Source organism: Hemiscyllium ocellatum, chromosome 8 (assembly GCF_020745735.1).
Source record: "Hemiscyllium ocellatum isolate sHemOce1 chromosome 8, sHemOce1.pat.X.cur, whole genome shotgun sequence".
In the NCBI taxonomy this organism is placed as follows: Eukaryota; Metazoa; Chordata; class Chondrichthyes; order Orectolobiformes; family Hemiscylliidae; genus Hemiscyllium; species Hemiscyllium ocellatum.
Window position 1 is genome coordinate 102979985 of NC_083408.1, and position 16760 is coordinate 102996744.

Sequence of the window (16760 nt, forward strand, 5' to 3'; positions counted from 1 at the left end):
AATCTAGTCCCATTTGCCATTATTTAGCCCCTATCCATCTAAGCCCTTCCCATTCATGTACCCATACAGATGCCTTTCAAATGCTGTAGTTATACCAACTTCCACCACTTCCTCTGGCAGTGCATTCCATTTACGCACCACCCTCTGAGTGAAAAGGTTGCTCCTTGGCTCCCTTTTAAATCTTTCCCCTCTCACCTGAAATGTATGCCCTCTAGTTCTGAACTCCCCCACTCCAAGGAAAATATCTTATCTATTTCCCCTATCCATGCCCATGATTTTATAAATCTCTATAAGGTCACACCTCAGCTTCCGACGCTCCAGGGAAATCAGCCCCAGCCTATTCAGCCTCTCCCTACAGCTCAAATCCTCCAACCCTGGCAACATCCTTGTAAATCTTTTCTGAACCCTTTCAAGTTTCATAGCATCCTTCCAAAGCAAGGAGATCAGAATTGCACACAATATTCCAACAGTGGTCTAATCAATGTCCTGTACAGCCGCAACATAACCTCCCAACTCCTGTACTCAATGCTCTAAACAATAAAGGCAAACATACTAAGTGCCTGCTACATTATTTTTCTTTCATTCTTTTGCAATAAACAAAAATCTTCCTTCCTTGGTCTTTCTCATATCCTGTCTATACTTCTGAGACACTGTCAAGGCCAGCACAGGTTCATTGCCAGTTATTTTTGCTCATGTGAATATTTAGAGTGTTCAAGGTTCATGCCTGTTAAGATGTGCCTTATAGTATTAGCTTGTAAGGTGTTGCCTTAATCATGTTGCAACCCATATTTATAAAATCTTCTTTAATTTTCCCGGCCAGATCAATATAAAAACTGATCACTTCCATTTTGGATCCTGGATCCAAATTGAATTATATTTTAAAAAGTGCCAATTTATTCAAGGTTTCTTGAGTTAACAAAAAGGGACTGTATTAATTTCTAATTATGTTCTGACACAGCACACAGGTTAGAAATAAGACTTGACTCCCGAAGTTAAAAATGAAAAGTTAAAGATTTGCAGATCAATCTCTGAATCATTCCTAAAGTGCAGATAGTTGAATATTGCAGCCATTTCAGTGGAGATTATTGGTAGCATTGATGGTGTTAATGGAATTGTCAATAACGCAATCATTAGTTTTACAGATTGGGTGAGATTTTGTTACATTGATATCATTCATCAACATTCAGGGTGCATTCAAGCTCATTAGATGTCCTGTTTCCTTTTGTCTGGTTTACTAGCTAGCTGACTTCTAGTACTCAAAATGAGAGAATACCATTTACCTGCAACGCACGAGTGACCAGGGAATGGCTCTTTGACTGTCAGCTTCAAAGCAGGCTAGTACTTGCAGCCAGGCTAGGGCACTTGGGTACCTTTGCCAGTTGGCACACATGACAACATTCAGTCCCAGAAGCACACTCCCGTAGAGTTGAAACTGGCTTTTTTTTAACCATTGTCTTTGTATATGCCTTGGGGGAATACATGAATTATGTCTGCAGTTTGGCACATTGTCCATCAGAGGTACCTGTTATTGACCAATGACTTCTCCACTCCTCATTATCATTGTAACCACAAAACTCCAGTCTGTTTTGACATGGCTGGTTATTTCTTTTGGCTATCATTTGAAGCTCCCTTTGCATCTTTAGGTATGACATTCTATGCCCTGTATAATTGAGGCTTATGCTCCTGACTCTTGGATTCAATTCTCCCCACATTAAATGATAATAAATATTCTACGAGCTTTCCTGATTACATGGTGCATCTGCATTGCATTTTTTTACAATTCATGAAGGAGGACACCCGGATCCCCCTGCAATCTCAGAGCTCAAAACTCTCCCAACGCTTGGATGAAATGCTACTTTATTACTCTTCCTGCCAGAATGGACATATTTGTGTTTTTTTCCCCACCTTATACGCAGATCTGGCAGATCTGTGCTCACTGATTTAAGGTATTTATATCCTTTTCTGCCTCATTATGTCATCTTCCCAATTTACCCATTCTACTTATGTGTCGGGATAGAATAGGGGCATGCAGAACTGACAGGGGCATTTAAGGGCCTTTTAGATAAGCACAGGGATAAGCAAAGAATGGAGAGATATGGACCCTGGGCAGGCAGAAGGGATTAGCATCATGTTTGAAACAACATCGTGGGCCGAAGGATCTGTTACTGTGAGGTGCTGTTTTATGTTCGATGTTCCATGTGTCATTAGTAAATATGGTTACCATACCTACCTCTGAGTCATTTCTTTAATTTGTAAGTGGTTTGAGACCCAGCACTGAACCGTGTGACACATCAACCTCCTCTGCTCCCCAGAAAATATTCCCAGCCTCTCCTTATAACTCAATCCACCAGACCCAGCAACATCCTTGTATACCTTTTCTGAAACCTCTCCAATTTAATAATATCCTTCCTATTAGCAGGACAACCACATCTGTGTACAATACTGCAGAGGTGGCCTCACCAGCGTCCTGTACAACTTCAACATCAAATCCCAACTCCTCTCCTCAATGGTCTGAGCAATGAAGGCAAGCGTGCAAAATGCCTTCTTAACCACCCTGTCTGCCTGCGACACAAATTTCAAAGATGTTGAGCTTCTTGAGTGTTGTTGGAACTGTACCTATCCAGACAAGTGGGGAATGTTCCATCACACTCCTGACTTGTGCCTTTTAGACGATGGACTTTGCCGACCAGATATCCAAACCCAATCTAGTCCCACCTGCCAGTACCCAGTCCATATCCCTCCAAACCCTTACTATTCATATACCCATCCAAATGCCTTTTAAATGTTGCAATTCTACCAGCTTCCACCACATCCTCTGGCAGCTCATTCTATACACGTACCACCCTCTGCGTGAAAGAGTTGCCCCTTAGGTCTCTTTTATATCTTTCCCCTCTCACCCGAAATCTATGCCCTCCAGTTCTGGACTCCCCGACCCCAGGGAAAAGTCTTTGCCTATTTATCCTATCCATGTCCCTCATAATTTTGTAAACCTCTATACAATCACCCCTCAGCCTCCGACGCTCCAGGGAAATAAGCCCCAACTGTTCAGCGTCACCCTGTAGCTCAGATCCTCCAACCCTGGCAACATCCTTGTAAATCTTTTCTGAACCCTTTCAAGTTTCACAACATCTTTCCAATAGGAAGGAGACCAGAATTGCACGCAATATTCCAACAGTGGCCTAACCAATGTCCTGTACAGCCGCAACATGACCTCCCAACTCCTGTACTCAATACTCTGACCAATAAAGGAAAGCATACCTTCTTCACTATCCTATCTACCTGCGACTCCACTTTCAAGGAGCTATGAACCTCCACTCCAAGGTCACTTTGTTCAGCAACACTCACTAGGACCTTACCATTAAGTGTATAAGTCCTGCTAAGATTTGCTTTCCCAAAATGCAGCACCTCGTATTTATCTGAATTAAACTCCATCTGCCACTTCTCAGCCCATTGGCCCATCTGGTCCAGATCCTGTTGTAATCTGAGGTAACCCTCTTCGCTGTCCACTACACCTCCAATTTTGGTGTCATCTGCAAACTTACTAACTGTACCTCACGCTGGAACTTTGCCTTTTGCCAGCTAGTGTTGTAAAAGAGAACTGTGTCCAATCTTCTCCCTGATACTCCAGTCTTCTGATAAAGCTTTCTGATCAAAGATTTGCTCCATATTTCTGTGGACATTAAGCTCAGACATGGAGCAGGAGAAAGTGAGGTCTGCAGATGCTGGAGATCAAGGGCTTATGCCCAAAACGTAGAAGATTCCTGATGAAGGGCTTATGCCCGAAACGTCGAATTTTCTGTTCCTTGGATGCTGCCTGACCTGCTGCGCTTTTCCAGCAACACATTTTCAGCTCAGACATGGAGCAACCTCAGAGTAGTCAAACGTTCAAGCCGAGCATCAATCCAATGATGCTTTTGTTACAAAGGCCTTTGTCACAATTCCTTATTTAACAAAATGATGTGGGAAACAATATTTACCTTTATGTAATACTTTATTGGTTAGAAATCCCACACAGCCAAGAATCAGTCAAGTGCGGCTCATTAGTTAGCACTCATATCAAAGATTGAGGGTTTGAGAGCCGCTCTGTTGTTCATCGTACACAAACTAGGATGACACTTCAGTGCAGCAGCTCGAGACTGTAATATGATGGTTAGTTTGCTCAGTTGGCTGGATGGTTGGTTGATAACTGCAAGGTTCAATTACTGCATTGGGTGGTGTGACCAAGAGGGACTCTGCTTCTCAACTTCCCCATTTGCTTGACGCACCATGACTCTCAGATTAGACCACCACCAGTCATCTCCTTCTAATGACAGAGTTGGACTGTAACGATGCTTGGATACCCTGAGTCTCTATTTACCCTCTGGAATGCTGGTAGAGCTTTACATAGCTCAGATTTGAAGAAGAGTAAGTTCCTGTCAATATCTTGGCCACCTTTTTGTCCTTCAGCAAGCATTAGAATATAACAAATGATGGAAAGGGATGGCATATTGGTATTATCACTGGACAGTTAATCCAGAGACTCAGGTAATGTTCCAGGCACTTGGGTACAAATCCTGCCACAGCAGATGTAGAATTTTAATTCAATAACAAAAATCTGTTAAGGTCTGATGATGACCATGAAACCATTGTTGATCGTTAGAAAAGCCTACCTGGCTTATTAATGGTGAAGGAAATTGTCATCCTTACCTGGTCTGGGCATACATGTGACTCCACACCTACAGCAATACAGTTGACTCATAACTTCCCTCTGGGCAATTGGGGATGGGCAATAAATGCTAGCCAAGCCAGTGATGCCCTCATCCCATCAATGAATAAAACAAACCTGGCCATGACCATGTGGGATCACGCCATGTAAAAATTCACTGCCACTTTGTCGCAGTGACTATACTTTGGAAAAGTATGTCATGGACCATAAAGTACGTTTTGGAATGTTCTGACACTCTTACAGAATTACATGCTCTTCCAATGTTTCTGATCATAGCTTCAAAATTCAAACAGCCATCTCGTGCCAGCAGTAACAGTAACTACATTGGTCTGCTCATGGGCAATACTGAGAGGCAGAGGACACTTTTCAGAAGTGTCAGGACATTCTGTGGCTTCCTGAAATCAGCGCGTCTTGTTCCTGAATCTTACAGAAATGACCAAACCTCCAACTGTACTCCCTTAGTCTTGCACACCAGAAGCACATAACTGCCTGATGCAGAGATGGGGAGTCGTAATTGCTGATCCAGGATAACCCTGTCTAAAAAGCAATTTCAGTGAATTAAAATTTACAGCCTATGCCTCAGCGAATATCACTGTTACAAGGTTGATAAAATAAAGAGGTCATTTGCGCAGTTGCATATCCCCTGGCTGTTATAGTTTGATATAACGATGACTGCCCCTGCTGGAATATGAACAGTGTGATTTGTACTGACCCCTAGAAGGCAACAGAGCAAGTACTTATATTATGGATTGAACAATGATACAAGAAACTGACTCTGAATGAAGTTTGCTTGAATTAGAACTTGTATGCATTGTTGATGTAACACTAATAATGCGGGAAGAATTTTGAGGGGAAACTAGTGAGTAATATAAAAGAGTTTTGCAAGGGTTTTTATTAGATATCTAAAAGTTAAGAGAGAGGCAAGACTGGATATTGGATCGCTGGAAAATGAGGCTGAGAGAGAAGTATAAAGGGGAACAAAGAAATGGTGGAGGGTCTGAATGGGTATTTTGCATCAGGCATCACGAAGGAAGGCACCAGCAACTTACCAGAACTTCAAGAGAGTCAGGGTCAGAGGTGAGTGTGGTGGCCATCACTATGGAATAGGTGCAGAGGTTGCTGAAAGGTCTGAAGGTGTATAACTCACCTGGACCAGATGGACGACACCAGCGTTCTGAAGGACATAGCTGTGGAGATTGTAGAGGCATTGGTGGTGATCATTTATGAGACTTGTCAGACATGGCCTACCCTTCATGAATGCTGAAAGGTCTGAAGGTGGATAACTCACCTGGACCAGATAAACATCACCAGAGTTCTGAAGGAGATAGCTGTAGAGATTGTGGAGGCGGCGGTGGTGATCTTTCAGGAATCAATGGAGTCAGGGAGAAACCCAGAGGATCAGTAAGTTGTTAATGTAACATGCCTGTTTATGAAGGAATGGCTCTCTCCTATTAACTGAAAATTATCAAGGTGTTCAGTTACCCCAACGTCAATTATAAACTCCAACCATGCTCCACCACAGATGTTAAGCTGACTGGTCTGTAACACCAGACCAGTGATACAGTCCAGTTTTCCTATTTCGCCTTTCTTAAAAGGCTGGTGACAGTATCTACAGAATTCTGAAAGATTATAGTTAGGGTGTCTACAATGTCATCCCCTACTTCCTTTAACATCCTCAGTCACCATATTAACTTGTTCTCCTGTGTTTAAGTATTAGTGCCTGTGTGGCATCTCTATTTGGCAAAAGTAAGGACTGCAGATGCTGGAAACTAGAGTTTAGATTAGAGTGGTGCTGGAAAAGCACAGCAGGTCAGGCAGCATCCAAGGTGCAGGAAAATTGACGTTTTAGGCAAAAGCCCTTCATCAGCAATAGAGGCAGGAAGCCTCCAGAGTGGAGAGATAGATAGGGGGGTTGGGGCTGGGGAGAAGGTAGCAGAGAGTACAATAGGTGAATGGGGGTGGGGATGGAGGTGATAGGTCAGAGAGGAGGGTGGAGCGGATAGATGGGAGGGGAGATTGGCAGGTAGGACAGGTCATGAGGACAGTACTGAGCTGGCATCTCTATTTGTCAGCTCTTTTCAAAATTGAGCCATTTATTGTACACTACCTTTGAGCAGGGGCTGTTACAGTGAAGGAGAAAGTGAGGACTGCAGATACTGGAGATCAGAGTCAAAGGCATGATGCTGGAAGAGCACAATCAGTCAGGCAGAAGAGCAGGAGAATCGACGTTTTGAACATAAGCTCTTCAACATTCCCGATGAAACATCAACTCTCCTGCTCCTCGATGCTGCCTGACCAGCTGTGCTTTTCCAGCACCACACTTTTTGACTCTGATCTCCAGCATCTGCAGCCCTCACTTTCTCCTTCACTGTAACAGCCCTTACGCAAGGATAGTGTACAATTAATGGCTGAATTTTGAAAGGAGCAGATATTTTTTGATGCTGATACAGTGAAGGTTTACTAGATTGATGATTGGAATGTGAGACTTGTCCCCAATATGAGATGCTGAGTAAATTGCACCTTGATTCCTTGGCGAGATGATGATATTGAACCGTGTAGAATTCAGAAGGGGCTTGACAGGGTGGACACTGAGAGGTTGCTTCTCCTGGCTGAACAATCTCAATACAAGGTCACAATTCCAAGGCCGATCATTTAGGACTGAGATGAAGATTTTACATTTCCCCTGACTAATGCATCAAACTCACACATTCCCAAACATTTTGGCCAATTCACCTAACCTGGACATCTTCGGACTGTGGGAGGAAACTGAAGCACCCAGAGGAAACCCACGCAGACACGGGGAAAATGTGCAAACTCCATACGGACAGTTGTCCAACACTGGAATTGAACCCAGTTCCCTAGCGCTGTGAGGCAGCAGTGCTAACCACTGAGCTACCGCGAGGAATGAAAACTCAGAGCTGTCAGCTACTATTAATCAAGGGTTGCTGTGACAAGACCTACTATAGGGTCCTTGACAGACTGTTGTGAAAGCACTGAGTCTTGAGAGTAGGTTTGTTTGAAATGTTCAAGTGATATCTTTCAACATTACAGCAATTTTCTCAAATCTATCCTCGATAGGTTGATGGACTGTCTGAGGAATGCACATCTTCTTTTTCTATTTTGTCAATCAATTGTATTAGTGTGGAGAACATTTCTGAGCTTTGTTCTACGGTGTCAGGATTGAACAGTTAAACACAAAACTTGATTCCAATCGATTGGAGGGGGCGTGGCGTAATAGAGCCCAATACAGAATTCAAAGCTCTGGTTAGACCTCACTTGGAGTACATTCCTGATGAAGGGCTTATGCCCAAAATGTCGACTGTCGTGCTCCTCAGATGCTGCCTGACCTGCTGTACTTTTCCAGTGCCACACTTTTCGTCTGTGACTCTCCATGGGCATAAATTATTTTAAGCATAGGAATCCTCTAAAGGTGTTAGAACATCAAAGGACAAACAGTGTTTGGCTGAATGTTAACAGCAATGATCTGAAACCTAACAGCCTCAGCTATGCCATGTGGTGATGTACTCCACCGAGATCAGAACAGTTGATAATATCTGAAGTGCCATTAACTGCAGCTGATAGTATGTATCTTCATTGACCATTGACGATACAAGTGACTGGTGGATGAGATTAAGCTATCTATATTTTCTCCAGATAGACAAAGGGAGAGACAGCCTTTAAAAATAGTGTTTCTGATGAGGTCAGGATGGGGTCACTGACCTCTTACATCTCTGGTCAGCAATGTTCAGCCCGTTCAATCTAAACTTTGTGTTTTTAGGTTTTTATGCATGTTGTGTGTTGACATAAAAACTGCATAAAATATTTTGAGAAAGAGAATAGAACATTGCCCTCAGTAGCGAGTCGAAGAGTGTGGTGCCAGTCAGTTAGGCAGCATCCGAGGAGCAGGAGAATCGACTTTTCGGGGCATACGCTCTTCATCAGGAATGAGGCTTGTGAGCTAAGGGGATAGAGAGATACATGGGAGGGGGCTGGGGTGGAGGAGATAGCTGAGAATGCAATAGGTAGATGGAGGTGAGGGCATTGGTGATAGGTTGGAGAGGAGGTTGGAGCCCATAGGTGGGAAGGAAGATGGACAGGTAGGACAGTTCAAGAGGGTGGTGCCAAGTTGGAAGATTGGATAATGTGAGGGGAAGGGAAATGAGGAAGCTGGTGAAATCCACATTGATTCCATGTGGTTTGATTCAACACACACACACACACACACACACACACCACACCCCAGATTGATCTTTAAGACTCTTCAGCATGTTGCTTCAGTTGTCTTTCCCCCAGACGCCTCCTCTGGTCAGTAAGAGACATAGAGTGACCGGCTCATTAATAACAAGTCTCAGATTTATAAGTTAAAAGTCAGAACTCATAACAACTGTTCCCAGAGTGATAATCTGATTTTCTTCAGTATTACAGTGAGCTCTGATGACGGAGAACAGGGAGACCTCTCCCAATCTGGGGAAGAACACAACACCTCTCTCTCTCTCTCTCTCTCTGCAATGTATTCCTTGCTGCAAGCTGTTCTGTTGCCTGATAGCACTAGGTTATAATCCTACAGGTTTATTTGGAAGCACTAGCTTTCAGAACGCTGCTCCTTCCTGATGAACCACCTGATGAAGGAGCATCGCTCCAAAAGCCAATGCTTCCAAATAAACCTATTAGACTATAACCTGTTGTGGTGAGATTTTTAACTTTGTACACCCCAGTCCAACACCGGTATCTCCAAATCATGAATATTGCCTGAGATTCATTCATGCAGTTGTTTGCAGAAAGCAAGCTCTCTGTCATTGTTAACTGGTCACTAGTCCATAGACCAATCAGCTTCTCATTGCCAGCAAAAGCTGGATCTGTTCAACTCTCTTGGCTCCAAATCATCTGCAAGTCAAACTTTGATTACTGCTCAGTCTCACAGTTGTTCACATAAAGCCTTCAATGTTGCTTGCTTTCAAAATATACAGCGAGCCTTTCAAACAATGGTTTTAAAATGGTTCTTTCTAATTTCGGTCCACAGCTTTTGTAAAATGCAAAAAGTAAAAGACACAGTCCTCACATCTCACATTAGAATGTCCCATCAATGCTTTATAAGGGGAGGGTGTTATTTAATTAATCTCTACATTCGTGTTAGCTTCTTTCCTTTGTGATTTGCAAATTACATAAGCATTAATTATCTTTAAAGTTTAAAAGTTGAAATGACTGTCTCTACCACTGATATTAGAGTGAGAAAACATTTTGAAATGGCTGCAAATATTGGCAACACAGTCCTGGCCAGAATGAGATGACTAGATTGATTTGTGCAAATAACTTATATAACTATCATCTACTCAGTGCATTTTGCTGGAGAGTTAATCTTTTATTGGGAGGTAATGCTGTAGTATCAGTCATGAGGAATGTTTGCTGTGGTTTATGTAGATCTGACCTTCTATGATGTGTAAAGGCTGTTTAAGTCACCTCTGCTTGCTGTAAAATAGACTCTGTTCCAAGTTCCAATCTCGCTTCACTTTGTTGACAGATAAGGTGATGTCAATGATCGCATTGCACAGCTCAGAGCTGTAATTGCTCCAATAGGTCTCTCGCTCAGAAGAGACTGTTCCCTGGCAAAAGCTTCCTTTCCAGGCTCTGGGAAATGTTACATCAGCAGAACAGAAGCAGCTCCCAAGACTTTGGTAGCTTTGATCTTCACATTCCGATTCTGTGGACTGTTCTTATCCCAAAATCAACTGTTGCCAAACCTTCTCTTGTTTTCAAGGATTCCTGCAGCTTTTCTGCTGTAGAGGGACTATAATAGGCAGCGATAAATACAATTAATATCGACCTGGCTGGTTTTACATGAGCAGTAATGCTGAGTCCAATAAAGACCAGACCTTGGAAGTGTTTCTTTGAAAATATCTCATAGTGTAGCTTTGGCAGTTACCAAACAGTGGAAGTGGCTATTGCAGATGCTGGAGATTAGAGCCAAGGTTAGATCAGGAATCAGTCCTTCCTGATTAAGGGCTTTTGCCGAAAACATCAATTTTCCTGTTCCTCTGATGCTGTCTGACCTGCTGTGCTTTTCTAGCACCTCTCTAATCTTGACAGTTACCAAACAGTGTGTGGTGTTGGGTGCTCCAATCGTTAACTTTATTTTAAGCCTGGTTCTTTTCAGTCCCGTTTATTCAGCCTTAACAAGGCACTCTCAAGAGCTGGAAGCTCCCCACACTAATCCTGGAAATGCACCAAATGATGCTGATCGGGTTCAGATAGCACAGTGATGGAGCAATTCTCTGTCATTATTGGGTTCAGATAGCACAATGATGGGGCAATTCCCTATCACCATTGGGTGCAGATAGCACAATGATGGGGCAATTCTCTGTCACTACTGGGTTCAGATAACACAGTGATGGGGCAATTTCCTGTCACCATTGGGTTCAGTTAGCACAGTGAAGGGGTATATTCCTGTCACTATTTGGGTTCAGATAGCACAGTGATGGGGTATATTCCTGTCATTATTGGGTTCAGATAGCACAGTGATGGGGTATATTCCTGTCACTATTGGGTTCAGATAGCACAGTGATGGGGTATATCCCTGTCACTATTGGGTTCAGATAGCACAATGATGGGGCAATTTCCTGTCACCATTTCAAATAGCAATAGCACATTGCCTTTTTCAGGTGGGAGGTTGTTCCAAAGTATAAATCGGGGTCCAACTTTGATGTTGCTACTGTTTTTTGTGCAAATGGCAACATTCATCCAGTGACAAAGGAAGCTTAAAACAGCTGACAAATACGTGACCAAAGGAATTGGTCCCCCTGCCTATTTATTGGTACTGTTACATAGAACATAGAAGGATACAGCGCAGTACAGGCCCTTCGGCCCTCGATGTTGCGCCGACCGAATCCTACCTAACCTATACTAGCCCAATAACTTCCAAATGCCTATCCAATGCCCGCTTAAATGACCATAAAGAAGGAGAGTTCACCACTGATACGGGCAGGGCATTCCATGAACTCACAACCCGCTGTGTGAAGAATCTACCCCTAACATCTGTCACATACCTACCACCCCTTAATTTAAAGCTATGTCCCCTAGTAACACCTGACTCCATTAGCGGTAAAAGGTTCCTAGTATCTACCCTATCTAAACCCCTAATCATCTTATACACTTCTATCAGATCTCCCCTAAACCTTCTCTTCTCCAATGAGAACAGCCCCAAGTGCCTCAGCCTTTCCTCATAAGATTTTCCTACCATTCCAGGCAACATCCTGGTAAACCTACTCTGCACTCGTTCTAAAGCTTCCACATCCTTCCTATAGTATGGCGACCAAAACTGCACACAATACTCCAGATGAGGCCTCACCAGAGTCTTATACAACTGCAACATGACCTCAGGACTCCGGAACTCAATTCCTCTGCCAATAAAGCCCAGTACACCATATGCCTTCCTCACAGCACTATTTACCTGGGTGGCAACTTTCAGAGATCTGTGTACATGGACACCAAGATCCCTCTGCTCATCCACACTACCAAGTAGCCTACCATTAGCCCAGTAATCCATCATCTTGTTATTCCTACCAAAGTGAACGACTTCGCACTTAGCTACATTGAATTCCATTTGCCACATTTCCGCCCAGCTCTGCAACTTATCTATATCCCGCTGTAACCTACCACTTCCTTCCTCACTATCCACAACTCCACCGACTTTTGTGTCATCCGCAAACTTGCTTACCCAGCTTTCAAGTCCTTCCTCTAGATCATTTATAAAGATAACAAAAAGCAATGGTCCCAAAACAGATCCTTGTGGTACACCGCTAGTAACTGCGCTCCAAGATGAACATAATCCATCAACTACTACCCTCTGTCTCCTTCCAGCCAGCCAATTCCTAATCCAAACCTCTAATGTATCCTCAATGCCATACCTCCGTAGTTTTAGCATTAGCCTACCATGGGGAACCTTATCGAACGCCTTACTAAAATCCATATACACAACATCTACTGCTTTACCCTCATCCACTTCCTTAGTCACCTTCTCAAAGAACTCAACAAGGTTTGTGAGGCACGACCTGCCCTTCACAAAACCATGCTGGCTATCCCTGATCACGTTATTCCTACCCAGATGTTCATAAATCTTATCCCTTACCATTCTCTCTAAGACTTTGCCCACCACTGAAGTCAGACTCACTGGCCTATAGTTACTAGGGCTATCCCTACTCCCTTTCTTGAACAATGGGACCACATTTGCTATCCTCCAGTCCTCTGGTACTATTCCCGTTGACAATGACGACATAAAAATCCAGGCCAATGGCTCTGCTATCTCCTCCCTAGCTTCCCATAGGATCCTGGGGTAAATGCCATCAGGCCCAGGAGACTTATCTATATTCATCCTTTCCAATATTCCCAAAACCTCTTCCCTGCATATTTCCAGGGCATCCATTCTAATTATTTGTGATTCCATATTCACATCAGCAACAGTGTCCTGTTCCTGAGTGAATACTGATGAAAAGTACTGATTTAATGTCTCTCCAATCTCCTCCGCCTCCACACACAACTTCCCACTACTATCCTTGACTGGACCGATACCGACCCTAGTCATCCTTTTATTCTTGACATACCTATAGAAAGCCTTTGGGTTTTCCCTAATCTTACCAGCTAAAGACTTTTCATGTCCCCTTCTCGCTTCTCTTAGCTCCCTCTTTAGCTCCTTCCTGGCTACCTTATAACTCTCAATCGCCCCTACTGAACCTTCACGCCTCATCTTTACATATGCCGCCTTCTTCCCTTTCACAAGGGACTCCAATTCCTTACTAAACCACGGCTGCCTCACAAGGCCCTTTACACCATGCCTGACTGGTACATACCTATCGAGGACACGCAGTAGCTGCTCCTTGAACAATCCCCACATCTCATTAGTGTTCTTCTCTTGAAGCCTGTTTTTCCAATCCACACATCCTAAGTCATGCCTCACAGCATCATAATTTCCCTGCCCCCAGCTATAGCTCTTGCCCTGCGGCGCACGATTATCCCTCTCCATCACTAAAGTAAAAGTCACCGAGTTGTGGTCACTGTCCCCGAAGTGCTCACCTACCTCCAAATCTAACACCTGGCCTGGTTCATTACCTAGAACCAAATCCAATATAGCCTCCCCTCTTGTTGGCCTGTCGACATATTGTGTCAGGAAACCCTCCTGCACACATTGTACAAACACCGACCCATCTAATGAACTCGAGCTATAGCTCTCCCAGTCAATATCTGGGAAGTTAAAGTCCCCCATAACAACCACCCTGCTACCTTCACTCTTTTCCTGAATCATCCTCGCAATATTATCCTCTACTTCTCTAGGACTATTAGGAGGCCTGTAGAAAACACCTAACAGGGTGACCTCACCTTTCCTATTTCTAACCTCAGCCCAAACTACCTCAGATGGCAAGTCCTCTTCCATCGTCCATTCCACTGCTGTGATACTGTCTTTGACAAGTAATGCCACGCCTCCCCCTTTTTTACCCCCATGTCTGATCCTACTAAAACATTTGAACCCTGGAACGTGCAACAGCCATTCTTGTCCCTGTTCTACCCACGTCTCTGTAATGGCCACAACATCGAAGTCCCAGGTACCAACCCACGCTGCAAGTTCACCTACCTTATTCCTTATACTTCTGGCATTGAAGTATACACACTTCAATCCACCTTTCTGGTTACAGGCACCCTCCTTAGAGATCGCTGCATTATTCCTAACCTCCCTACACTCAAGGTCCTGTACCCTAAAGCTACAGTCCTGGTTCCCATGCCCCCGCGGAGTTAGTTTAAACCCTCCCAAAGAGCACTAGCAAACCTCCTCCCAAGGATACTGGTGCCCCTCAGGTTCAGGTGTAGCCCATCCTTTTTATAGAGGTCCCACCTTCCCCAGAAAGGACCCCAGTTGTCCAGAAACCGGAATCCCTCCCTCCTGCACCATCCCTGTAGCCACGCATTTAACTGTTGATGGAATCAGAACAGGGGATGATGGGAGGAGACTGTAATTATTGGAATTAGGTCAACATCAAGTCCTGTCAAAGAGACAAGACGTGGCTGCCAGTGAATTGTATACTGACAGTGTGAGGTTGATGGGACAGTGTCAGGGGCTGTGTGAACTGGAGTGACCCATGAGTGACAATGTGATCAATTGTTTACGTGAAAGATTGTGTGAGATGTTTAGCTGGAGTTCGTCCTTCTATTTTGTGCTGGCTGACCAACACACCATCAGCCACCATGGACTAGAGTGCATTGAGACCTTCGTGAAAAGAGTGATTAATTTTGGTGCTAAATAATGACTTCTTGTTTTTCAGACAAGCAAGGCCATTGCGAAAGGAGACTATCAGCGCGCAACCTCAGCATCACGAAGAGCCCTATTCCTAGCAGCACTCTCAATCACCATTGGAACAGGAGTGTATGTGGGGGTCATTGTGGCACTCATTGCATACTTGTCAAAGCCAGGACATGTATAGTGTTGAACTCCAAACTGGTCTTCAAAGTGATGGTTCTTCAGCTGTTTGATTATCCAATTTTATTGCCCTGTTAATTGAGTAACTTGTGTGTATTTTTCATTGTATGACCATTTTGGATGTAGGGAATGTGTGCTATGTGGTAATGAGGAGGGCTAAGGTGCTTGCTTCATACCTCTGCACTGGGAGCTTTTGAGTGGTAACAGTAGCCAAGTCTCAAGTCCATTAGTGTCTCCTCAGTCCTGGACCGGACAGCCATGTGAGATGCCTTGGAAGAAACAGAGCACTTTACTATGGAAGGGAAGTGGGATTGAGAGAAACCCTATCATTGCCATCTCACCCTGTTGAGCTAACACGTAATCAATTGGGGATGGTGCTGCAGGTGGGGGAGAAAAGAGGTGGCCTCATCTTCCCTATTCCGATGGCTTAAAGGAAGCAGGAAGAGCAGAAAATGCCAAAGCAGAAGGAGATTAAGGCGAGGGGACAGGAAATAATTCTGTACAAATGTAAATAACTGGTCTAGGGCAAGAGTGGATAAGCCAATGTTATGGAAATAGGCCATTTGCTGTTGCTAAGCAAACTATGCCCTGGGTCATTATCTCTCAGTAAGCCAATTATGCCATAATTAGCTGTTTAATGTTAATGTAGCTGTGTCATAAAGGCTACCTCTTTGATTATGCTCGGTCTGTTCGAAATGCTGTGTGACATAAAAAGGCCTGGATCCCATAATAAATGTACAATCATACTGTTTTATTTTGTGGAAGTCAAAAATATTCTGAAAATTAAATGTGACTTTTTAAAACTGAAATCTGATTTCATCCAAAGCTAATATCATGCCTTGACTATTATCAGCCTACACATCAAACACTCAGACATGACAAACCGCGAGTACACCATTTTGTGACCTTCAGGGTCGAGCTAATAAGAAATATCTGTTTCACCATTCATCATTCCTTCCCCATCATGGACACTGATTGGGTTTACCTAGTTCTTAAGTTCCTATTTAGTTCCCCTCCACTTGAAATCGCATAGTAACCCATCACCACAGTCTGTGGATCCCTCTGTATTTGAAGCTTTGTTTTCTTTTGATTGGTGTGAGTTAATGAGAAAGGAGTACGGTTTAGCTGGGTTATATTGGTCCTTTCTGACATTTGCTTAACATCAACATCAGCTTTACCAAGAAGCTGAGAGTCGGTGAAATGTCAACAGACACAATGATGAGAGCATTAACAAGGATTCCACCAGATAAAGTTTGGAGTTGAGCTTATAAATCCCAAATCCATTCCATTCTTACCATCAGGAGCTATGAGAGCTTCAGCACAAAAAGGAATAGTTCATTTTACTACATCAAAGGGAAAAGTACATTTCGTCCAAAAGGAAAGACAATATACGGTCGCACCTCGACATACGAACGACCCCATTCACGAACAAATCGGTTTACGAACAGGATTGTACGTAAAATTTTGCTTCAATGTGCATATGAAATTCAAGGTACAAACGAAGGTACGAACGCAAAACGCCCGTGTGCGACCACGTGGTTTCATTGTTCTGCTTTGCTATGCAAGCTTTGAACGCAAAAGCTCTCGGGCCCCGCG

General features: G+C 43.6%; 1 protein-coding gene across 1 annotated transcript in view; it reads left to right on the top strand.

Moving 5' to 3' along the window:
* Nucleotides 1-15293, top strand: part of syndig1l (synapse differentiation inducing 1-like) — a 226750-nt gene extending 211457 nt beyond the window's left edge. The window contains exon 3 of the mRNA XM_060828566.1: nucleotides 15010-15293. Coding sequence (XP_060684549.1) covers nucleotides 15010-15168 — 159 coding nt within the window. The 3' untranslated portion in view covers nucleotides 15169-15293. The remainder of the gene's footprint in view (nucleotides 1-15009) is intronic.
* The last annotated feature ends 1467 nt before the right edge of the window (nucleotides 15294-16760 follow it).